General features: G+C 40.1%; 1 protein-coding gene across 7 annotated transcripts in view; it reads left to right on the top strand.

Annotated features, from left to right (window-relative positions):
- The first annotated feature begins 695 nt into the window (after positions 1-695).
- Positions 696-25,162, top strand: part of CHFR (checkpoint with forkhead and ring finger domains) — a 30,523-nt gene continuing 6,056 nt past the window's right edge. The window contains exons 1-16 of one of the 7 annotated variants that reach the window (XM_038373327.2): positions 696-929; positions 1,703-1,847; positions 3,653-3,752; positions 11,929-12,038; positions 14,053-14,112; positions 14,289-14,501; positions 15,900-16,073; positions 16,810-16,966; positions 18,175-18,329; positions 18,855-19,017; positions 19,927-20,069; positions 21,111-21,230; positions 21,744-21,827; positions 22,449-22,519; positions 24,271-24,358; positions 24,550-24,657. In XM_038373327.2, the coding sequence (XP_038229255.1) occupies positions 1,715-1,847; positions 3,653-3,752; positions 11,929-12,038; positions 14,053-14,112; positions 14,289-14,501; positions 15,900-16,073; positions 16,810-16,966; positions 18,175-18,329; positions 18,855-19,017; positions 19,927-20,069; positions 21,111-21,230; positions 21,744-21,827; positions 22,449-22,519; positions 24,271-24,358; positions 24,550-24,657 (1,879 nt within the window). In that variant the 5' untranslated portion in view covers positions 696-929; positions 1,703-1,714. Of the gene's footprint in view, positions 999-1,702; positions 1,848-3,652; positions 3,753-11,928; positions 12,039-14,052; positions 14,113-14,288; positions 14,502-15,851; positions 16,074-16,809; positions 16,967-18,174; positions 18,330-18,854; positions 19,018-19,926; positions 20,070-21,110; positions 21,231-21,743; positions 21,828-22,448; positions 22,520-24,270; positions 24,359-24,549; positions 24,658-25,162 lie in introns of all 7 variants that reach the window. The other 6 variants (XM_038373329.2, XM_043497932.1, XM_043497934.1 and 3 more) reach the window with 6 other exon arrangements.

The following is a 25,162-nucleotide window of genomic DNA, read 5'->3' as shown; positions in this document are numbered from 1 at the left end:
CCAAAAGGCACACAAAGAAACCCAAATGTATTATTATATTTAAAAAATATTTTAAAGCCGGGGGGAATTTGGATTACTTCCAGCCCTCAAGAATTTTCCTGAAATCTCCAGGAATTAAAGATCAATCTTTAATCATAGATTATGTCCTGTGATGAAACCTCCAGGAATACATCCAACCAAAATTGGCCACTGTAGCGGGGAGGAAGGAGAAACGACTGATACCTGCTTTTCTAATATTTGGAGCTTTCTAAGTCCCGCCCCACGCTTGTATTTAAGAGTCTCCAATTAAGTGTCTCTCAAGTATTTAAAACTATAAAGACTGGGCCCGAAATCCATATTTAGTTTTCCCTTTTCTGGAGCAATTCACTGGGAAGACCATGGTACTGGCTCATTCTGTGTCAGCTAAACTATATTGATTTTGCTATAGTCAAATTAACTGTAGCTTAATTACTCGATATTTAACAGAAATGAAGGTGTATCAGATAACAGAGGTAGATGTCTGCTATTACAAACATTATTACTCTTCGAGGGTAATTGTTGTAGGACGTTCGTTTTGCCCATGACAAAGATGGCCGCCAGCGCGCTCTGCGGTGAATATATTACCGCAAAAGGGAACCGTGCCCACATCCAAAATGCCCGACACACCCTCGCCCCTGGTGCCCACCTCCAAGATGGCCGCCGCCGTCCTTCCTCCGCCTCAATAGCCGGTTGGCTTCCCCAACCCAAGATGGCTGCCTAGCGCGGAGGAAAGCGGCGCTCTAGCGCGGCCAGCTCTGTGATGAGAGCGGAAGCCTTTTCTTTCCGTGCCTCCCCGCCCTCTGGGTTCTCCAATAGGAGGCGTGGGGGAGCTCGGGGCCCCGCCCAGAGTCTGATCAGCTGATGGCTGGCAATGTCTGTTGACAGCAGTAGCCTCCGCGGCAGGACTGGGTGTAAGAGGCTGGCGGTGGGAGGGGGTCGCTGCGAACCCCCTCAAGTCCCCTGGGGCTGGGGGCAGGGCGGTGAGCGGGAAGGACGTTGGGGGAGAGAAGGGGAGGGAGGACGGGGCCCTGGCAGCAGCCCCAGCCCGGCTCCTGTGTGTCTCACCCTCAGGGCTGTGAGAGGCCTTGGAGGGCCAGGCTCCGAGGGGGGCCCCGCTTGCCCTAGAGAGGAAAGGAGCCGGGAGTAGAGTGGAGGGACTTCAGCCCACACACCAGAGCAATGCAGGAGAGCTGGGGCTGGTGTGTGGGCAGGTGTCTGAGGGGCTGCTGTCGCTGGGGAGCGGGGTCTGGAAATAAAGAGATGAGAGGGGAAGTGATGGCTTGGGACGGAGAACAGACAAGAAGGGGGAGAGGGGTAGGCGGGGAGAGAAGGCTGGGGAAAGAGAGAGAGGATCCAGAGTAGCAGCCGTGTTAGTCTGTATTCGCAAAAAGAAAAGGAGTACTTGTGGCACCTTAGAGACTAACAAATTTATTAGAGCATAAGCTTTCGTGAGCTACAGCTCACTTCATCGGATGCATTTGGTGGAAAAAACAGAGGGGAGATAGAGATAGAGGGGAGAGAGGGGATCATAGCAGTGAAAACTGCGAGAGGAAGAACGGATGGGGGGGAAGTAGGAGGGGTATGTTTGTGAGAGCTGGAGAGAGAAACCCTACTGTTTCCAAATGAAACTTTTCCCCTGTGTGTCTTGTGATTTATTTATCTATTTGTTTGTTTATTTGATCAGATGTGAATCCAAATGGAGCACTCTGAAGGAGGAGACCAAAACCAGCAGCAGCAGCCTTGGGGGAAGCTGATCCGGTTAGGTGCTGATAAAGCAGAGCCCCATGTCTTACTGCTGAAAAGAGAATGGACAATTGGGCGGAAGAAAGGTAAGATGGTATGTGATTTGCAAGCGGTCGGACTAGGTGATCATAGTGGTCCCTTCTGGCCTTAAAAATATATGAAGATGGACTCTGAAACATGACAGGTCTGTTGGTATCTGGTGTGAGGATAAGGTGGAGATAGGTTAGAAGAGGCCCACCTCAATGCTTGCTACAAAATCCCTTGTTCCCTACTCTGTCATTTCCATGAGAGAAAAGTTGTGCTCTCTCCTTGGCTTTCTTTTTAATGGGGTTCTTGGTGATATCACAAACACCCAGTCCCGTGAATTTGTCTTGTTGATTTCCCTGATTGTTTCTGTACAAATAAAAAAGCACTACATTTCAAACCAAGTTTTGTCATGTCATAACCATTTTGTCACTACTCTCTCTTTTAGCTCTTGTAATTTAAAAAAAAAGTGGGGAGTGGGGGCGCAGAGGGTCTGCAATGCAACATTTTCACACTTCACATACCTACAATCCAAAAAGCCTTAATTCTTCTGGCTGCACAATGGTTGCTAACATTAAAATCATTTCTATGAGAGTTGATTTGAAATGCAAGTGTTCCTGGGTTTAAAAATGTTGACTATTTGACTTAATTTTAAGGCAATTCCATGTTTAAGGCAAATTATCCACTTAACCTTGCACTGTGCCAACTGGCACTAACTTTAGTTGCCTGTCCATCAACTCAGTGCATCTTATGTTAGTAGTTTTATAGACTCTATATGGTCAGTCAAAATGGAATTCATGGAACATATTATAGGGAACATCTAAATATCTTTTGTCTGTTAAATTCAGTACCATACGTTTGTTGCCCTTTTTGATGACTGTATTGCTAAATATGGCTAGTAACCAACAAGATGTCCACATTAGGAAGTCTTCTAGTTGAATTTTAATGGGCTTACATGGCAGATAACTTTTGCCTGCTGAATTGCTCTCATCATCATTTAACAGTTAGATTACTAAAGTGTTCAGTTAGAAAAATACATAACCAAAATTTGCCATCTACTCCTCAGCAAAATATTGTTGGCACCATTATCCTATTAGAAAAATATGTGGGATTCTGGAAAAATTAATTTAGTCCATGCTGTTCCTCTCTCCTTCCTGGCCCTTACACTATATTCCAAGAGCCCCAAAGAGTAGATGGGGTACACCTGTGTGAAAGTGCTGTACTACTTCTGAGTGTAACTACGGCATTCTAATTGCTTTCAGCAAGAATCACAAGGTCATGAAGTTGTGTAGCACAAGTTGTACTCCGTAGCTGTTAATTGTCCCATGGACATCAGTTGTGGAAAAATAGTGGTGAACTATTATCAGGGGGTGTGGTGGGTGATTTATTTATTTCTAGATCTGCTACACTCAGATGTGTGTCTGCCCTGTCTAGAGAGGATTGAATGTGCTGGGATGTAATCCAGAGCCGGGCTATGAATGGGAGGATATGAATCATGTTCCTTAGTTATGGCCCCTCTTACAAGGGAAGGGTTGTTGCAAGATGGAATGGTGTCTTATCTGTGGAGCCTTGAATATGGCTGGGAAGGAGGGATTAAGGTAGTGTCAAAATGGTGAAGGTTCCCATCACCCCCCAAATCATTACTAACCTTCCCCTTAATACTCCTGGCTAATGGCAGTGAACTGTGCTGGATTTTAAATTTTCTTTGTCTTTAATAATCTAAAGATGATGCTAACACATATAAGAAAATCTTGTTTTTAAAAGAAGAGTTTTAAGTGGACTGATCAGTCTCTGTGATGGGATCTGCCTATGTAAATACTCATGGGATATTTATAAACATATTGATCATAAACATTTTCTTTTTAAGGTTGTGACTTGTCATTTCCTGGCAACAAACTGGTGTCTGGAGATCACTGTAAGATTACAGTGGATGAAGAATCTGGACAAGTATCATTGGAGGATACCAGGTTAGCCCTACTTTAAACTTTTATTATTGATTGCCAGAGTAAAATTCTGTTTAGTGCTCATGAAAGGAGCCAGCTGTACATATCAGAGAGTAGTTGGTAAGTCTCTAATTTTTAGGTGTTAATTTTTTCCAACAATCCCTACAACTCATCCCCTCTCTCTCCCCCATATGGAATACCTAGCTTACTGGATGAAAAACAGACTGATGGTGGGGAGTGCCTGGTAGTTTTGTATACTGTGTGTCTTATTATGTGATTACAATTATAGCATTTGTGAAAAAAATTATCAGTGACTTTAGGAGTTTTTAAAAACTGTTCATGGTGAATTAGTATATGGCACACTCATTCCTTATACTATCTCTCTTCCCTCCCTCCATCCCAAGCTTCTCGGGGCGGGGGGGAATACATTTGTACTGACAATCTCAAAAACGTGCAATGGATATGAATAGAGATTCGTATTTGTTATTCCTTTTGGTGTTTAAAATATCTCTGAAGGTAGCTAGTATTTCAAAGGAACTTTGGGGCTTGAAGGGTTGTCTTGATTTTGGCTTTATTTATAGCTTGAGCTCCCTTTTGGATCTATGGTAATGAGCACCGTATAAATACTTATGCCTATTGTATTATATTTTGAAATTATTTTGTCACCTCAAGCACTTCAGGTGGAGAGGAGAGGGGGGGCCTAATAAGTAACATTATAAATCATTAAACTTAATTAAATAATTGAAATTGCTCAATACAACATTGTAGCTGTGGATGTTGCTATTAGTCATTTGTTATCAGAAGGTTTTTTTTTTGTTTTTTTTTTTTAGTTCTTTCCTCTAATCAGTATTTCAGGGAGTTATTATGTAGTGATATAATGCTTACATGAATCTTTCCAGGATTAGGGCCTTTATGTGCTTAATTTAGGGCTTGTCTTCACTTACATTTTATAGTGGTCTAACTTGCTGGCTCTGGGGTGTGAAAAATCACCCCCCTGAGTGCAGCAAGTCTGAGCGCTTTAAAGCACTAGAGTAGACTGGCTCTGAGCGCTGGGAGCCGTTTGTCCCCTCATGGAGGTGGATTACCAGGAGCCTCCCAGCGCTTGCGCGCGACCACACTTGCACTTCAAAGTGCTGACGTGGGAGTGTTCCCGTGACAGTGCTTTGAAGTTCCCAGTGTAGCCATGTCCTTAGCTCACCATGAGCAGTCCTAATGTAGTTCTATTGACTTCACCATAGTGCATAAAGTTCAGCACAGAAGTTTTTGCGGGATCAGGGCCAACAAACTTGCTCTTCTGGGAAGGGTTATTTCCTGCTGGGTTACAAGAATGCTGGTGAGAGCTTATGCAGTGTCCTAGCTATGTCAGTCCCAGGATATTAGAGAGACAAAATGGATGGGGCAATATCTTTAATTGGACCAACTTCTGTTGGTGAGAGAGACAAGTTTTGAGATACACAGAGCGCTTCAGGTTTGGGAAAGGTACTCTCAGCATCACAGTTAAATGCAAGGTGGAACAGATTGTTTAGCATAAATAATTAGCACATACTGTAAGGGACTGTTCAAGGTAGAATGGCCCATTGACACCTCTATAGTCATAGAACAAAAAGAAAAGGAGTACTTGTGCCACCTTAGAGACTAACAAATTTATTAGAGCATAAGCTTTCGTGAGCTACAGCTCACTTCATCGGATGCATTTGGTTGAAAAAACAGAGGGGAGATTGTGTGTGTATATCAATCTCCCCTCTGTTTTTTCCACCAAATGCATCCGATGAAGTGAGCTGTAGCTCACGAAAGCTTATGCTCTAATAAATTTGTTAGTCTCTAAGGTGCCACAAGTACTCCTTTTTCTTTTTGCGAATACAGACTAACACGGCTGCTACTCTGAGAACAAAAAGAGGGGGTTAGTGCTTTACAGTTTGTTGTAATGAGCCATAAATCCAGTCTCTCTGTTCAGTCCATGATTTTTAGTGTCTAGCAGAATAATACATTTAAGCTCCCAGGCTTGTCTTTTGAAAGTGTTGTTGTGCAGGTTTCCTTTGAGGAGGAGGACTGATAGGTCAGATATAGAGTGATCGCTTTGTGAAAAGCGTTCACCCACAGGTGATAGGATGTTTTTAACTAGTTTCATTTTCTAATCACTACTGTAGAATGAAGTGATTTAGTGGTTTCACCCACAGAGTTATTGGGGCATTGTTTAAGTTAGCTGGGATGTATAATCTTTCTTGCCTGTTACAGGATTATGGGGGTCTAGTCAGCAGTTTCCTTTGGCAAAATTTAAATAAGGCCTTGTCTACACTGCCACTTTACAGTGCTGAAACTTTCTCGCTCAGGGGTGTGAAAAAACACACCCCTGAGGGCTGCAAGTTTCAGCACTGTGAAGTGGTTGTGTAGACAGTGCACCAGCACTGGGAGCCACATTCCCACCTCTGGTAGCTACTCCCCTCGTGGGGGTGGTTTGTTGTTGGTTTTTGTTTTACAGCTACAGTTTTTTGCCACTACTGCACAGCCATGTTAAAGCGCTTTCACGCTAGTGAAGACATGCCCTTACTTATCCACTCCCTCCTCATTCTCTTGATCAGAGTTGATAGATATGATGTTGCAAGTGGGATTCTTTCTGGGGCCAGAAACTTACTTCTGATATTGATTTAGGCCACGTATTTTTTCTTTTTATAAGGCAGGAAACACATTTATCTTTGTGTGTAGGGAAAAGTCTTGAACTAGCAGAAGCTGCAGAGTAGAGTGCTATGCTTCCAGTTTAACACGAAGTATCATGAGCAACTGTAATCTGTCTGCCTAATAAAGGGCTTAGGGACTTCATCCAGCCGTTCAGCTGTCCCACACTTGACAAGGTTGAAAACACAAAAAATAGACCCTGACAGTTCCAAAGGAGTTCCCTTCAAAAGAGTGCTTCCTGCTGTGCTGGAAGAATTAACCTAGATCAATGCAAAGTGCGGAGTGGAATGACCAAACCCTGAATGAACAGACCTGACTGTGCGGGAGCTACAGTCAAGTTTACCAACGTGTGAATGGAATTCTCAAGCAGGAATTTGAAGTGGGTCACCCCATCTCAACCACAACATTTATCTTTGCTTTCTAAGGCTATGTCTACACTATGGACCGTATAGCTGCACCACTAGAAGGTCTCCTGTGTAGCTGCTCTATGCGAACAGGCGAGAGCTCTCCCACCAGCATAATTAAGTCACCCTCAAGAAGTGGCGGTAGCTATGTCGGCAGGGGAGTGCCTCCCACTGACATAGCGCGGCCCGTAGAGATGCTTTGTAGGTGAAACTTATGTTGCTCAAGGGGTCGTTTTTTTCACACCCCGACTGACAAAAGTTTTGCTGACAAAAGTGCTAGTGTAGACAAAGCCTAAGTCTTCTCTTCCTGTCCATCTCCTGCTATAATATACATTCCCTCTGACCACTCAACTCACGTGTCTGATCGCGCGCACACACATGCACACCCCCTCCTCTCCAGACACTCATGGAGTAGGAGAGCTCAGGTGGCTAGCTAACAAAAAGGGCAGCCAGTAGAAGAGAGTATCTAACTACTGAACTAAACAAAACTTTGCTGTCAACATTGCAAGAATGTAGTTTGTGGAAGGGTAGAGCTAGATGCACTGTTAGCCCCACTGAAAGGTTGCAACCCAAAGTAATGCCTCTGTTCCACAACTGAGATCATGGCATCTTATATTTTCACATTCCTGACAAAAAGGAAAAAGGCCTTTTATATATTCTGTCTGTGCATGGGTGAGAGTTGACTTAAAGCACTGTAAACACACATGGAATAGGAAGACAGTCCTGACTGCCTTACTCTTGTATAAGATTAAGCTTCTCCTCTCTCAGAATTTGTCTGAGACCTCTGATATTCAAGGCCTGTTGTCAATATCAGCTGATCTATACAGAGTCAAACTGGCCGTAAGAAGTTGTATATCTAAGCTTTTTCCATCCAGAAAGTGCCTTGGCTAGTCTACACTGGCAATGCTAAAGTGCTGCTGTGGCAGCCCTTCAACATGGCTTGTGTGGTCGTGGCACAGCACTGGGAGAGAGCTCTCTCAGCGCTCTAAAAAAACCACCTCCACGAGGGGCGTGGCTCTCAGCACTGGTGCACCGTTTACATTAGCACTTTACAGCACTGAAACTTGCTGCGTTCGGGGCAGGGAGGGTTCACACCCCTGAGCGAGAAAGTTGCAGCGCTGTAAATTGCTGGTGTAGACAAGCCCTTAGTGTTTACTAGAAGAAACAATACTGTATTAGATTAATCAGTTTCATTCACGGAACAGTTGGTTTGTCCCAGGGAAAAGCAATTAATTCTTTCTTAAAAACAAAAATTCAAATGCAGCTCATGAGATTGAGGTAGACTTTTGAAGGGCCTTTCCCTGTCCTCCATTGGGCAGTTTTTGTGTGTGTGCCTGCATTAAATAGGCAAACTACACTCTTAACTTTTGAATTGGCCTTCCAGAGCCAAGAGGTACATTGACGGAATCGTATGGGATAACTTGCACCGCTATGCCCTACCCAAATGGGAATTGGGTCAGGATACAGAGATTTATATTTCTAGATTTAAGAAAAGTGTTGTGGGATCTTTTATCACCTGGATTTACATTTCATCTGATAGCAGAGTTTCCTTCTCCTCTCACTCCAAAACAACACAGCTGGTTGGCATTGGTTTAACTGAATCACAAGGAATGTCTGTTGGACTTGGGACATATTAGACTTTCTCTTCACTTGCAGTGCAATGATTTGAAATGCCTGATAAATACATAAATTTAGCCATTTTTGATGTTTGTATGTAAAAAATCCATTTTGTGATAGCCAGACACTCCACAAAGTGTTAGACTTCTCTGGTTAGAGCCCTGAAACTTGATATGACACACAAAATAATGTGACAATTTCCTATATTATTGGCTAAGATCTAATTTTGAACACATTCAGTTTTCTTTAGTGCTTAGCAAAAACTTGGGTGCTTTTCTTTGAGTGATGTGATTTTTTCCCCCTCCCCCCTTCTATTAAACAAGTGAATCTGTGGGAAGCTGGAGAGGGAGAAACTTTGACCAAAGATTGCTCATCTGCTGCCCTACTGATTTCCTCATTTGGCTTTGTTAAGGATGATGATTTGGGCCCTGGTTCTCCAAACGACTGGTGTAGTCAGAGCTTTGTTCGCGTCAATGGGAGTCTGCAGGAGCACAGAGATCCACCTGCATGAAAATGTGTGTGGGATTCAAGCTTTGGTGTTGATTTGGCAGTAGTTTTGGCATGTTTTTTCCTCCCAGTAGCAAACTTCACTGTTTGATATCCAATAGTGCACATCTTTCTAATAAGCGTTTAACTAAAACACATTAAAGTTCCGTATGCCCATTTTGGGATTTGGCAGTAACTGCTTAATACTTATGTTAAAGGTACTTAAAAAAATTTCAATACAAAGGGTTTTATAAGTTCATAGATTTGCCCTCATTATGGCAATAAATCTTGGGTCCAGAAACCTTCTGAAGATCGCTAAGAGATATTCTTTATTTTGTCAGATTGAGCTGTTTTTTTTCCCTCCACCTGATATTTATGTACACTTCAAAACAAGACTTGAGACTGTGTCTGTGGTTTTTGCATCATCGCGTACATAGACCACTGATTAAACACTCAGATATGACTCTTATTTCATTAGAGTAGTGGTTGTGTCCTTCTGTTGAAACTTGTCCAGATGGGTAATGTTGCAAGCAGAGTTGTTCCCTTTGATACTTTGCATGAATAGCCAGCCTATGATATAACTGTAATCCAAATTAGTGCAATTGTTTCATTGTATAAAATAATCCCTGAAAATTCTTCTGCATTACTTAAAGGAGACTTGTAAAGGTTTCTTTAAAAATTGGGCATTTCCCTCCCTTTTTTTGTTGTTGCTGTTTTACTATTATGAAGAAGATCCAAATGGTTTGGGTTTTTTGTATTTGTTTGTTTTTTCTGGAGTTTTGCTGGCAGACCTCCAGCAGATCTCGGTGGTCATTGTGAGCAATAATACTTGATTGAAGGAGATTAAAAAAACTGACTAAAATTTCTTCAATCTTTAACAATAGTTTCCTTGATTCAAAATATTTTTGTCATTTAACATAGGTAAATAACAAATCAAAAATGTTCTTTTTAACAGTTTGACTAAAATTCCCTTCCCCTCCTAATTGCTCAACTTTCATTCTCTTGACTTTGGTGATGCACTTTGCTGTTTCTCTGGTCATCATAGAGTCTTCCAGCCTTAGCAGGAGCTGTATTTCTAATGTAAAAAGACAAGGAGAAAATATTAATTTAAATTTTCTACCCTCCTTTTTAAAAAAAACTTTTTAATAAAGGAGCAAAGAAGGAAACAAGTCCAACGTTTTTCCTCCCCTCTGCAGGGGACCTTCAAAACAACATTTCTTGCCGTTTGCGCTGTGTTGGTTGACTTATCCATGTACAATGTAAAAGTACATCTGATGAGGGGGAAGCAATATATTTCTTGACTGAGAAATCACTTAGTGCCACCTCAAAAGTGATTTCTCCTAGCAGTGCTTCTGACTTCCTACTGTCAATCTTTCTGGATATTTAACAGTCTCTTTACTTTCTCTTCTTGTGTAAATAGCTTACTGAAGGCCTTTCTTCTGAGCCATTTTTGTTTAAAAGGATAAATAATGAGAAGAGAAGGATGGGATTTGTTTCTAGATAGTTTCTATTTCGTGGTGGAAAATTAACTATGGTACGTTTGGGAATATCTGGGCTGTGGTCTGGGTGAGTAACTAAATTCATCCACAAGATGGCAGTAAAAATGTATAGTACCAAAGGTTGGCATAGACAACAACAAAAAAGCCCCAGTGTTCTTTGGGCATCTTTATACATATGGTATTAGTTGCTGAGGTTCTTGGATGGCAGAAATCTGAACTCCTTTAGCTCTGTGAGGCATTTAAAAAACGCTCATATTGCAACAGAGCTGAAATTACTAATTTCAGTGTAATTTGACTTGATTTTAAAACACTTACAGCAACTGTATGAAGTGGTACATTGCAAAAAGAATGAGTGAAGATAGATATAATCAGATATTTAGTCAGTAGCTGGTGGTACCGTGCACTGATATGTTTCCAAATTTAAGTCTTCAGATAAGTTTTTGTTTTTGTTTTTTAGGTTGTTTCCACTTCAAAATGATTCCATCTAGCTTGGCTTTTAATTCCATTTAAGTGCATGTACATGTTCTTTCCCCCTATTAACTTTCTTAGGGTTGCCAGGTGTCCAGTTTCCACCAACACCCGGTCAAAAAGGTGAAAATGAGTGAGTGAGGATGGGGGAGAGCGAGCGACGGAGGGAGGGGGATGGAGTGAGCGGAGTAGGGCCTCAGAGAAGGGGCAGGGCAAGGGTGTTTGGTTTTGTGCGCCTGGAAAGTTAGCAACCCGAAACAGTTGAGGTAAACATCATTGGAAAAATAGATACTTCCTTCTTTTCTTCCTTCTGTCAGTAAGCCATAGGTAGTAGCTCAAGAGTGGATGTTGAAAACTTATAGACCTTAAAAAAAAAATAATTAAAAAAAAAAAATAAAAAAATCATTCCAGCAATTCATTTTCTAACTCGAATAAGAATAAAATAACTGACTAGAGTCACTAATAACCAGAATCATTTCCCATCTTCAACCTTTGGCACTTAAAACTTTCAGCATCTGAGAGGAGGAGGAGGAAGGAAAGAAAGGCCAGCATGCGGTCCCTGGTTGTACAGAAAACGGGTTCTTCCACCCCCATAAACAGTTTAAAAGAGAGTCCTTCCTATCAATGTTAATCCCAATGCTACAATTTAGCACTTTCAGATAGACGGCTGAGATGTTCTACTACTTCTGTTCCCTTCTGTCTTCCGTTTATCTTCGCTGTAGCTCATTCCGTAGGGAGCAATTCTCTAATTATTTTGAGCCATTCCCCAAATGTAAGGGATCATTGTCTATCTATTAGCCACATGTTTCCTTCCCAGGAGCTGCAAACTAGCAATAAAGTCCTCGGCGACTCTGCAGAACAGCCCCGCAGGGCAGATTTTTCCCATTCAGTTATCTGGCTTTTCTTAATCTTGGCTACTTTTTTTTTTTTTTTTTTTGAGTACCAGCAATTTTCTCTGCTAATATCTCTCCCCAACACCTTCTTCCTCTCCCAATCAACCCCCGGGATAATTATGAAAGCATTTGGGCTAAATAACTGTCTTTCTCTTTGCAGCACTAATGGAACAGTAATTAATAAACTGAAAGTGGTTAAGAAGCAGACATACCCTTTGCAGACTGGGGATGTGATCTATGTTGTTTACAGGAAGAATGAGCCAGAAAACAGTAAGCGGAAATCCTTTTTTTTTTTTTTTTTTTTTTTTTTTTTAAATGGCATTGGCTAGTCATAAGGGACACAATGGAATATCAGATGGTGAGAATAGAGCTACTCAGTGAATGCTAGATCTAGTAACTTTTTAATATTAAAACCACATTTTTTCATGATGTTGTGGGCCTTCTCTAGTTGTCGTCGTCGTCGTCGTCGTCGTCATCATCATCATCATCATCATCATCATCATCTTCTATTATTTGTATTATGGTAGAGCCTATAGCCCATGTTTGAAATTGGGGCCTCATTTTGCTAGATACTCTATAAACACATAGTAGAAAATAGCCTCTGCCCTACAAAACTTAGTCTAATTCGACAAGAAAGATGAAGGCTTGGAGGCATAGAGAGGTGGAGAGACAAGCCAAAGGTCATGCAGTATGTCATTGGCAAAGCCAGAAATAGAAGCCGGGTCTCCTGGGCCCAACCCAGTGCCATGAAATTGGTTATAAAGTATTTAGCATTTGTTACTTTAGTAGAAAATGTTCAGTTTTCAGAGGTTTCCTTTATAATAGATGAAAGGTATAGGTATTTTAAATACTAAATTCTAGCTACTGTGTCCAAAACAGGAATGTTAATCCCTGAAATGAAATTTTATAGTGGGCAGATTGGGAGTGTAACAAGTTATTACACTGTCATATGCTCAGGAATTATTATGAAGTGATGGCTGCTACTGTGATGGGTGTGGTATTAAAACCCCAGATAAAACTTAAGCCCCAGATGAATTTGGTGCCTTAGACTTGTCTAAAGTGTAAAAGTATAGATGTCTTAGAATTTTTGTTTGCAACTATGCCACGACAGGAAAATTTATAAGTTGTTTGTCCACAATTTATTTTAGATGCATATAACTGTTGAAACCTGAATTCCCCTTTGTAACCTCATCATCAGTTTTTAGACTCTGGATTTATCAATTTGTGATGTCGGTTTTACAGGAAAGCAGTGACACATGCGCACACACTCTAAATCTATATCTCTATATCCACTATCTCTTTTGTTGATCCTCTTTTGGGGATTTCACTGTAGTAGTAGTTGAGGAATTCATTTACCCAGTTGTTCCAAGATAGATTGAAATGTTCTGAGGTATTAATTTTCTTTTAGTTAAAATATATTTGAACAGGGCTGCTTAGTGCCTTAGTATCGATCATTCAGTTAGTTCTGAGTCCTGATTTTTTTTTTTTTTTTTTTCATCCCCTGTGCCTTGAAGGACTGAGAGTGAGCTTAGCTTTGGCATGTATAGTTGTCGTATTTAAGCAATTCTGAAGCAGACTAAAAAAATCCTGCATAGTTCTTTGCTAGTAATATTGATCACAGTGCAGATTTAGAGGGTGTTGGAAGGACCTAAATGGTTGAGGATAAAAAGCAAGGGGAACACAATGGGACCTCTGGGGTTCTGTTAGGAAGCTGGAGGGTTCCCATAGGCTGAAGAAGAAAAGAATTTGCTCTGATTTCCTTTGTAAGTAGGTTTTGGGTTAGCCGGTGAATAGCATTTGGGTAGTGGCTTAAAATGTTATATGGAATTTGATTGTTAACTTTAAACTTTTTACAATAAAATCTAAGGAAAATTATATAAAAAATTGAATTTACGAATAGTTAGAGCTCACGTCTCAGCCTTCTGGAGAGAACATCCAGTACAGTTTTATTAGTAAGAGTCGTCACAGCATATCTTGACACACAGCAGAATTTATAGTTAGGAAGTGTTTAAGCCTCAATTTCTATGGTTGGCACAAGCTAAATTTCAGACAAAGCCATTCAGTTTGGTCTGAGAAGAATAGATCTAACTGTTCTGTTCCTAATTACCTCCTAAGTAGCAGCATTAACATTGGCTATAACAGCAATCTCTTGTTTGCCCTCTCCATTGTAGGAAACGTATGAGAAGCAGCCACCTATGGGTAGGAGTTGGTGAGAGTAAGAAGGAGAGAAATAAAAACACTTTTAAAATTATAATAAAATTTATGCCATTTTCTCTCCTTTCAGATGTTGCTTATCTCTATGAATCCTTCAGTGCAAAACAAGATGTAACTCAAGAACCAGTAGGTAAGTAAAACTATTAGTTCAAGCCTAAAGAAAGGGAAATGAGTGGTTGTGACTAATTGTAACCATTTTGAGAGAGCTTGATTCCTTCAAATCCTGTTAATTGACTCTGTTGAAGCCATGACCTTTTGAGGTTGCCTATCAGAGAGATGTTCTTTCCATTCCCTTTTCTGTTACAGAAGCTAATGTAGAAAATACGTGCCATCTGACCAAAGATACCTCACATATAGGAAGAAGTGATGATGGAACCCAAATTACCTCATCACTGCCAGCCACTCAGTCTTGCTATGAGGAACCACAGCCATCTACTTCTACATCTAACCTCTTTAATGCTTCTTCTACCTCTCTTATCGAGCGGGCATCTGCTGAGCAGGATAATCCTTCAACATCTGGTAAGGTGTTGTGTGTAGTGTTTGTAAGGTTGGTGCCTCAGAAATTGACTCTTCTGTTGAATCCTAAGAAACTAATCTCTTACTGTAGAGGATAGAATGATAATGATCAAAATCCCTGCAAAAGTTCAAGTCAAAGCACCTGATCGGTAGTTAGTTTAATAACTTGTTCCATAAGAAAATCATAGGCTTAGTCCTAGTGGCTCGGAGAGGCAATTGAGAATTGTGTGTATTCAAGGACACAGAAGATGCATTTCAATCTTTAAGTGTTTTAATTTTGCAACACTCACCATCTTGGAACTTAGATGCAGCTGTTGGGGATTTTTCTCCTCATCAAGCTGGAGTGTAAACTTACTGAAACTTTACAGATCACATCACAAAGCTAACTACAACTGAATATTTGCACGCATGCAGTTGCTCACGGAGGAACCATTCTAATCCTCACCGTTGCTGCTGCCATTTACCAGTCCACTTTTTCCCATTCAGAGATTTTTTTAAGGTTAGAAGGGACCACACTGATCATTTAATCTGACAAATAGAACAAAAGACAATTATTTAGAAAATGTAAATGATGTTCCCAGAAGCGATCCCCAGTTCCTCTGGGGATCCTTTCCAGCTACCCACCTGCCACCCAGTTTAACCAAGTGAAAATCCACTCTCATGCTGTCATTCCAATTTACCAAATTACATGATCACTGCAGGCTGCCTCCTGACCTTCAGTTTATCCTCAATCTTCTGTGCACCTTCTGTGCAGTCTGTCTCATGACCTCACTCCATCTCCAAATTGCTAAACGCTTCAAATACTGCAGCATCCGATTGCAAGTCTGGCTCTGCCTGCTCATACTGGCTCCTTCCAAAGTATTGCTCAAAATGTGCCTTAGCCTTGATGTACTCTGCATATTATTTGTGCTCCCCACAGAGTCTTCAACCACTTCTGTGGTAGGCTGCATATGTGGAAAGAGGTGTGGGGGCTGGGGGGGAGGGGTGCGTGTGTGTGTGAGAGAGAGAGAAAATAAAATCACTCCAAGACTGAATCTTTATTACTAAGTATTGGCCTGGAACATATTTTTATGAATGTATTATAAGCACTTCTGTTTAGATGCGGAGCATTTACAGATTCTGTACCAGTTTCTTTACAGATCCTCCAAATTTGGTATATTGCAAAAACTAGGACAGATGATATACCATATAATCGTGCAAATGATGCCAGCACATTTGTTGTTTGACATGGCCTTTTCTCATTCAGATGATGATTGAATTGGGATGTGCATGTGTCATGGGAAATACCATAGTTTTTCTCCAGTGTTCCCTCTTTGTACATATCTGTTAATAATCTGTGCTTTCATTTTGCAGGATCACAGTCCTCTATTTTTATTCCTGTACCTGCTTTCCCCACTCTAGAACCTAGGTGTCCTGGAGCATCACATGAAGAACAAGGACAGCTGTATGCAAATAGTGAAACTTCCACTATCACTTCAAGTATCATTGATAAAGAGAGAAATGAAAGTTCTACATCAGAGCCTCAAAGGGAAGAGGAGGAGGACTTGGAGCCTGCAAAGAAGAAAATAAAAGGAGGCTAGTATATTACCGTATTATGTGACCTACGATGTAGCCTTCTATTTTAATCTTTTGTTAAAATGATTTGAAAGAAATCTGACACTCTGCAATGTAATCAGAAGCTTCCAATTACGTACATGGATGGCTTGTTAATTTTTCACAGAATTCCATTTGGGTTAAGTGAAACACAGGGATCTGAAATGGCTTACCAGGGCTCAGTAGGCAGTTTAGTGGTTCAGTCCAGATTAGAATCTAAGACTCTAACTATATCTTATGAAAGTTTAAGACTATTATTACTTTTTTTCTCTACTGGAGTGAAATGAGTCCAAAATGTACTCCTATAACCTAGGAGAGCTTTAAAGGATATGTTTAAATGGTGTGTACCTTATTCAGAACACTATGGTTTTTAAAAACACATGCCCTCAGGCTTCTATTACATAAGGGCAAATATGTTTACTTTTCACAAAGTATGATTTTAAAGGGATCAAATATTGTTAATTTTAGACCTGCTCCAGGCTTTCTGCTATTCTGTTGCTGGCTCAGTGAAAGTAACGGCTGTGACTGTAATACTGTGCAGAGATCAGTCTGCAAAGCAAGGACATCAGCTTTGTGACAACACTAGTGATGGAAGCAGATACGAATCATAATGCTTAGCTTTTTGGCTTTTAATTGAGTAACATTAAATAGGAAGGCTCTGACACCCATGGTCCAATTTCATGTATTGTTATAACACTGAGACATGTCTTCTCTGCAGATGAGAATGCTAGTCCATCTCTTCAGATGACCGCTCCAAGTCAATGTATAATTAAAGCTGGATTTGAAGGTGCAAAAACAACAAATGTGAAACCAGACAAAATGGAAGAAACACTCACTTGCATTATCTGCCAGGAATTGTTGCATGACTGTGTCAGGTACCTTTAGTTTAAAAAGAAGCTTCTGTAATTAAATGAGACTTAATACAGAGAACACAATAACTGCTGTTTGGGTAGTGGGGATTTGTTTGTCTTTTGTAAAGTACTAGTCTCTCTTGAGAGTTCATAAGATTTTCTCTTTTTATGCAGTGTATATACCAGGGTTTCAACATGTACACTTCCCCCACCGTACAGTATTGGACAACTAGCTAGCTGCTTTAGACTGGGACTTTCAAAGAAGCTTAAATGGTAGAGTGTTCACCATCCGAAAAAGCCTTGGGCAGAGACCACAGTCAGAGGCATGATACAGGATTTAAAGGACCGTTGAGTCAATCTGGTATAGCAAATCTCATGATGAATTCTAGTTCACTTGGCCAGTGGCTGGTTAAGGAAGGCTTTGACTCTTCTTTAATCAACATTACCATTTTCTGATGGGAAAACTCTACTATCCAGCTTTCTCCCACTAGACTGAAGTGAAGTGGGGTTGATCAGGTATCTTAGCCAGAAAAGCAGATCAGACTGAACATGAGATGCCAGTTGAAGTGTATGATTTTAATGGATTTTTTCCCATCTCGATATGGGAAAGGTGAGCATCTTTGCGTCCAGCATATATTTGGAAAAGGCTCAAAATTATAGGGGACTTGTTTTAAAAGTAATTGAACAATTATCAAAGTTAATTTAAAAAATGAAGAAGTGTCCTTCAGTAATCAAAGGTGCTAAATTAATAGCACAGCAGTCTGCGAAGTGTGGATGAAGAGAGTAGAGTGATTCCAGCTCCAGTCTATATTAAATCCTTGGACTCTGACAAGACTTACAATAATACGACGCTAATTGTGAATGTGGGTTATTTTATATTGTAGACAAGCTTTCTACAATCTACTAAATCCTGAGATTATCCACTAATTTCCAATAGACTGCTAAACATCTGTCAGCTGATTGGTAACGGAAATGTGGTCACCAATTCAAATCTCCTATGTAGTACTGGGCCCTTGTGAAACAGATCTTCACTGTAGAAATACTAATGGAAAAACAGACTTTCATACAAACAGTTATGTAAAGTTCTTTATGGTATTTCTTGATTATCTAAACAGATATCAAAGGACCATGCTTTTTAAAATACTTTTGTTTTTAAAGCTTATGTAAAAGGCCTGTTTTGAGTCTTGGGATTTCTCATTGTCCCTGTGATGTAAACATGTTTGTGTTTCCAGCTTGCAGCCCTGCATGCACACCTTCTGTGCTGCCTGTTACTCAGGGTGGATGGAACGGTCTTCTCTCTGTCCAACTTGCCGTTGTCCAGTTGAACGTATCTGTAAGAACCATATACTGAATAACTTGGTTGAAGCCTATTTAATCCAGCATCCAGGCAAGTTGGAATTGTATTTAATATACTTACATATACAGCATGTTTCAGATATTAAGTGTGAAATAGGTGTATAAACAGAGAAAAAGATCTTTATCCATAAAACCTTCTTTGCTTATCTTACTATTTTGCCTGTTGCTCTCATGTTGCCATAAGAGAAAAAGAAAGCAGTTTATTACAGGAACCTTTTTATAATACTAGACCTGAAGGCACTTAACAAATGTTAAGGGTGCTGTGAACTTTAAGCACCCACTCCTGCAAATTTCATCCTAACTGACTTACCCAAGGTCATACACTGCCACTGGTAGAGCTGGAACTAGAATTATGAATTACGGGCTTCAGTCTTACGCTTGTGAGTTTATAAAATGTCAGATACATGAACATTTTAGGTGGTATTACATAGCTACAACTACTGTAGTCACATGTTCATAAATACAAGGCGATGGAGATGATTTTGCTCTGGAGTAGTCGATTTGATGATTTACAGCTATCTTTTTCTTCACGTTCATGTTTGTGTTTCTTTTGCAGATAAGTGTCGTAATGAAGAGGATGTACGTAGTATGGATGCTAGAAACAAAATCACTCAAGACATGCTGCAGCCTAAGGTGCGAAGGTCATTTTCAGATGAAGAAGGAAGTTCTGAGGATCTGCTGGAACTGTCGGATGTAGATAGTGAATCCTCAGATATCAGGTATGTGCATTGGCTTAGCTTTCTTTGGGTCTGAGCGCTGGCAGTCTCAAACCAGGCTAGAGCACTTTGTTGTTAGCCACAGCCATTTGCAAAACTGGGGTTTAATCTTTATTGCATCCCTCATTTTGAAGCTCTGGCAGTTTTCATGAAAATTGTCAGGGTTCAGTTTTGAATAATTTTTGTTTTCAAGTTCGTTTTGGAACCTCGATAATAATCTCAAAACTGATAAAGTGCTTATTTATAGAGGCAGCAGGGAGCTGATCCAGGTCTTGGCTCAAGCTAAAGCAGCCCAAGATCACTAGTGTACAGCTCCAGCCATGCTGCCTTCTGCCCCTGGCATTCCCTCTCCACCAGAGGTCCAGTAGTGGGTGATGTTGAGCAGTGAGTACTTTACTGAAGGTTTCCCAGATACAAGGAGGATTCCCAGCTGGTTGGGAGCCAAGTTTCTTTTGGGGATGGAGTGCAACAGAATGGTGGATCTGGCCCTAAATCACCACATACTGTTGTAACTTTTTGTCCTCCTTTTCCTCCATCCTACGCCTTCTTGGATTGGCAGCCAAGGCAAGCATTGTGTCATTTGTAGGTCTTGGAAACCATCCAGCATACTTGTGGGCTCAGTGTAAATAACAATCTAGGGCTACTTGCACTCACTTCTGGAACTAAAAAACTTTAAATGCTTCTGAAATAATTGTGGCCTTTCAAATTAGAAAGGATAAAATAAAAAGGAACTAGGAGTGCAATACTTAGCTTCACTCCTCTATGTTGCGGAACGTGTAAGCTTCCCTATCCAGATTTTATCGACTGGGCTTAGGCTAACCCTTTATAAAACCGGAAACAAATAGCTAGTTGAATCCACTCTGGAAACTATACATATAAAATCCAGTAACCTGATTGTGTCTGTCCTTTCAGTCAGCCTTATATAGTGTGCAGACAGTGCCCAGGTTATCGGCGACACTCCATTCAGCCACTTCCTTGCCCAGGCCAAGAGGGGGAAACAGGAGGATTGCAAGCACTGGGAGATGCACCATCGACGTCTGCCGACTTTCCTGCAAGTCAGTGTGATGAAAAGCTTATTGTTAACATGGTACTGGGACACTAAGAAATACATGTCACTTATGAGGAAAGGACACTTTCTTGGGGAGTTGTGAAAGTTGGCATCTTTCCTAGAGTCTTGAGATATGAAGATGATTTTTCCTGGGTTATTGGAGGATAAGTCAAGCCTTTCCTGTTTATTTAACAAATACTATGTGCTCTGTCTTTGAAATAGCTATCCGTTATAGCTGAGTAGAACATTTTCTGTCACCTTTGTGGGAGTATAGAATAATCTGTGTCTTTGTGAATTTCAGCAAAAGGCAAACCCCTACTACAAAAGCAGATTTACAACACTCCATATTGGAGTTATCAGTGCTGTGGGTTCAAAAGCTTACAGGATTTGTAGTGCATACAGGGTGAGTGTAGATGACTCTAGTCAGAGTAATAAGTAATTCACTAACTACTAGAGTTTAGCTGGATTCCCCAGGGAGGGGAATAAATTGTAGAACATCAACTGATGAGGGTCATCTGAAATTGGTCTCCATTTTTCATGGGTTGACAGTCTTGATTTTGCTGCTGGTGGATAAAATTGAAGGTTTCATCAAAAGCAAAGTGGTATCAAAAGGTCATCAAGCTTTTTCTCCATCTGTTTCAAAGCTAATTGAAAAAATCATTCATTGGTTTTGATTTGTCAACCCTAGAGTCTGCATGTATATGTGTAAAGAGAGAGGTATGTACTCAAATGTACAAGCAGAAAACTAAAGAGAACTTACAGCTGTGTTGCCCAAAATACACTGTTTAGGAGCAATTGGTTCTTTTACTTCTTAAGCTATTTCTCTGTATGGAATAAAAGTTTTGTTGTTTCATATTGTAAAAGGGTATATTGTTTAGAAGCATTAATGCCAGTTTCCCTATTTTCCGTATAGCCTTCTAAAAACTTTAGTGATATTGCTTAAATGTCAAGTTCCTCAGCTCTTTGGATGCTGATGTGTGTGTCTAACACTCATTGGTACTGTGGTCCTATATTATAATTCTTTGGGATTTTATTTATTTCAATCTAGCTGTCCAGGAGTATGTCTGTCCTTCTCAAGGAAGTCATGTAATATGCACCTGCTGTTTTCAACCAATGCCAGACCGAAGAGCAGAGCGTGAGCAGAATCCCAATATTGCCCCTCAGCAATGTGAGTAAACTTTATTCTCCTAAAAACAAATTTAATTCTTGTTGCTTATCCTAGGTCTTACTTGAAAGACATTCTGACTATATCGGATCATGTGCTTTTACACTAAGAAAGGGTCTTCCTGCTTCTGTGGGGTTTAATTAAGTGGGGGGGGGAGGGGCGGTTGTTTTCTCCTATATCTCTACTATAAGCACAATTAATGCAAATTGTTTTGAAATATATTAGCATTTTTCAACTATAGCATGGATGGAAAGACTTGTGTCTTTGTCATAGTGAGACAGCAAAATGCATTAGCTTTTTTTTTTTTTTTTTTTTTTTTTTTTTTTTTTTTTTTTTTTTTTTGGTATTGTAACATTTCTCATATAGCCACCATTTATGTCAGGTTAGTTGTACAGCGGAACAGTGTTTTGTGTAAAGCCCCATGAGCTTTGGGTTATTGTGCTGCTTTGTAAGACCAATATACCCGGACAGTGGTGATTGCCTTGGGTTGATCGTAGCTTTTCTTTGTGTTCACAGGCACAGTTTGTCTACAGCCGTTCTGTCACTTGTATTGGGGCTGCACTCGGATGGCATGTTTTGGCTGCTTAGCACCATTTTGTGGTATGGCAGGAGAATCACTGTATCAGCTATAGCCAGTTTGCATACAATAGTGTCTCGGTTACTTGGATTTTACCAAGCTTAATTTTTTAATGTCAATGCAACGTAGTTCAGATTAGGCTTTGGCTCAATCACAGTCATGGCAGAGAAAAAGAGAGGGGATCTATGTTGTCATGTTCCACATACATGTAACTCTCTTTAAATGTATAATCCTTAGCTTTGACATGCTTTAACACTTTGACATCATATCAGATCAAGCTAGCAAATTACTTTTGTGACTATAAATAACACCTTGGGTATTAAAAAGAATTTTGCAACATTTCAGACTAAGGAGAAAAACATACAAATCAGCATAAGAACAGTGAGAGCCAGATCTTAAAATGTTAGAGAAGACCCTTACCCACTTCAAAAACGTTTAGATTATACCGTTAAAATGTGTAGTAGGAGTCACATTGCTTAGTACCTAATCTTGGATCAGTTCCTAAAGTTGGGATGTTACATGATATGCTTCAATATGTGTTTGCATAAACTCATATACTGTGTTCATAAACATCCAACTTTGTTACAGAAGAAAAACTTATTTAGAAATTGCAAACCAAAGATAATTTCCCCTCTTCTTAACAGAAATAAATCTTGGTGACAAGTGTTTAGATGGAATCCTAAACAGCAACCATTACGAGTCGGATATTCTAAAGGTATGTTTAAAAATCACTATGTGTTGGATATGACCATGAGAACATGTAACGTTGAGATCGTGACATACCAGGTGTTTAAAGCAAGAAATCCAGAAGGTGATACTTTTCTCCTTTATCCGTCCCATTGTATGTAGGTCCGGCAGCAATTGAGTGGTTTTGTTTTGTTTGTTTGTTCGTTCGTTCGCTGTCTGGAGATGCAGGTAGTGTCTATGCCCAACTAACATTCTTTAACTCAAATTCCATGAGTTATATTTTGTTTTACATTTAATCACTCCATCTTCACCCCCAAACTCAACATCACTTTAATACCATTCGCCTAATCCATTAACTCTTACTCAGACAAATATTATTTTCAAAGACAAAGTGAGTTTAGAAGACTGAATAAAGACATCAGGAATGTGTTTAGACTTTCATGTTGGTACATCTCTTTGAGAAGAGTGCAGGAGAAGACACAATGGACAGTAACTGCTCTGAGCTGTTAATAAATCAGGTTTCTACTGTATATAATACCTTGCTCTGATGTAGTGTGATGGTATTCCAATTTTACAGATGGGGAAAACTAAGATGAAGTGGCTTTCCCAAAGTCACCCAGCAGGCCAGTGGCATGTAATTAATATCTAGTGTACACACACACAGACACACATAGGGATTTTATATTGTAGTCTGTCAAGCCTAAAGTGCACTCCATTTCTGGATGATGAATTGTAATGGATTTTGGCTCAGGGTGTCACTGTTATCTGCTCTGCACCAGCACTAAACTAATGTTACTAAACATCCTTTCTGCAAGAGGGGTGGGGGTGGGGGGAAGGTTGTTCACAAGCAATTTGCATGTGATCTTTACAATAGGGCTGTGTCCTGGCTGGCAGTTTTAGGTGTGCCACCAGTGGGTCTCTGAAAGGCAAACTAAATAGTCCTTCAGCTTTCGGCAGAGCTGACCAAGTATAAAACTTACCTCACTGAGCCAATGGCCAGCCGGAAGTATTGTATTTATTTCTGGGTCATCTTTTGGCCATTTCAGTTTCGGTGCCAGAGGAATTGTAGAGATTTGAACTAGAATTCTCTCCAAGCTATCCTGAGCCCTCCGAGAAATTGCATTAAAATTAAATGACTGAAAGACACATTCTGGAATTCAGATGCATCTAGCAAACAGGTGTTACAGCTTTATACATATCAATGATGACTTGCTAAGAAAACCAGTTCCTAAGGTCTATTAAGTGTAATGTCCAAAAGATTAATAATGGGAAAAAATCTACAAAAAAAATTAGGCATATTACAATTTTTTCCTCCACTTGAGTTAAAATTAACTTAAAGTATATGCCAAATATTATGTACCTGATCATGATCCATGTTGTCTTTAGCTAAGGACACTGGGTAAAATCCTGGCCCCGTTGAAATCAATGGAAGTTTTGCTGTTGACTCTAATGAACCAGGACCTCGCCTTGCTCAATTAGGCTTCAATCCTGTGAAGTCTTACACACATGCTTACCTGCAGTGGGACTACTTAAATGCTTAAAGCTAAATACCTATGTTAGTCTTTGCAGGAGAAGGGTCACGATGAACATAGAGTACTGACTTTAAGTATCGGTGGTCTGACAATGGTAATATTGGTAGTCAGGTTAAAGAAATATCAATAATTTGGATTAAAAATATAGAATGAAATGCATTTTGAAAACCTATTTAGACTTACATTTTTGTTACATTGATATCTCTTAGCCGGTTCTAAATACACATTTTTAAATTCCATATTTCAGGATTACCTGGCATCCAGGGGTTTTACATGGAAAAACATGTTAAATGAAAGTCTCTTAGCTCTTCAAAGAGAAGTTTTTATGCTGTCAGGTAAGTCTCTTCATTCTAATGTTTATTTTGAGTGGCATGCATTTAAATAAGTAATAGTGGATTGCGCTAAACACATCCTGCTTTCCTAAGATGTCTCTGTACATGCTCAGAGCGGTCACTGCATTTTTTTTGAGACATTAGATTAAATGAGATTTAAATTAATGCTGTGTACAAACTGGCTTGTTCTCCAGATTACAGAATTACTGGGAACACAGTGCTTTGTTATTGTTGTGGCCTCCGCAACTTCCGAGAGCTCGCCTACCAGTATAGGCAGAATATTCCTGCTGCTGAATTGCCAGGTGAGGAATGGGAAAAAATTAATTTGGTCCCATGACTGTGAAGGCCTGTGAACCCCGAGTCAAACCTCTTTCAGTTAAATGGATCCTCCCATGCAGGTTCTTACACCTAGGTGTAGTCTCGTTGCAGACTGTTGGTGGTTCCCTTTACAGGAGTGAGGTCTTAGGTTGGTTGCCTTACTCGTGAGTTGTTGTAAAGCTTGTAGTTACCAGTTCAAAGAGCGGCTAGTGCCAAAATCTTCATAGGGGATTCTTTGCCTCCAATATGGCTTGGTTTTTTTTTTAATTTTAAATATTTATGAGGACAAAAGTGCATACTAAGACACTTCAGAAGTAAAGCATAAAATACAAGAACAACTAGCTGTTGACTACAATTTAGCTATCATAAATTCTTTGCACATTTAAATGCAAATCAGGTGCTGATATTTTCTGAATGATGTCTGATGTCGTTTATTGGTTACAAGAATTCATCCCAACATGCATTCTAAAACTGTTGAGCAGTATAGAG

This window comes from Dermochelys coriacea, chromosome 15 (genome assembly GCF_009764565.3).
Source record: "Dermochelys coriacea isolate rDerCor1 chromosome 15, rDerCor1.pri.v4, whole genome shotgun sequence".
Taxonomy (NCBI): Eukaryota; Metazoa; Chordata; order Testudines; family Dermochelyidae; genus Dermochelys; species Dermochelys coriacea.
This window is presented reverse-complemented; position numbering and strand designations above follow the sequence as displayed.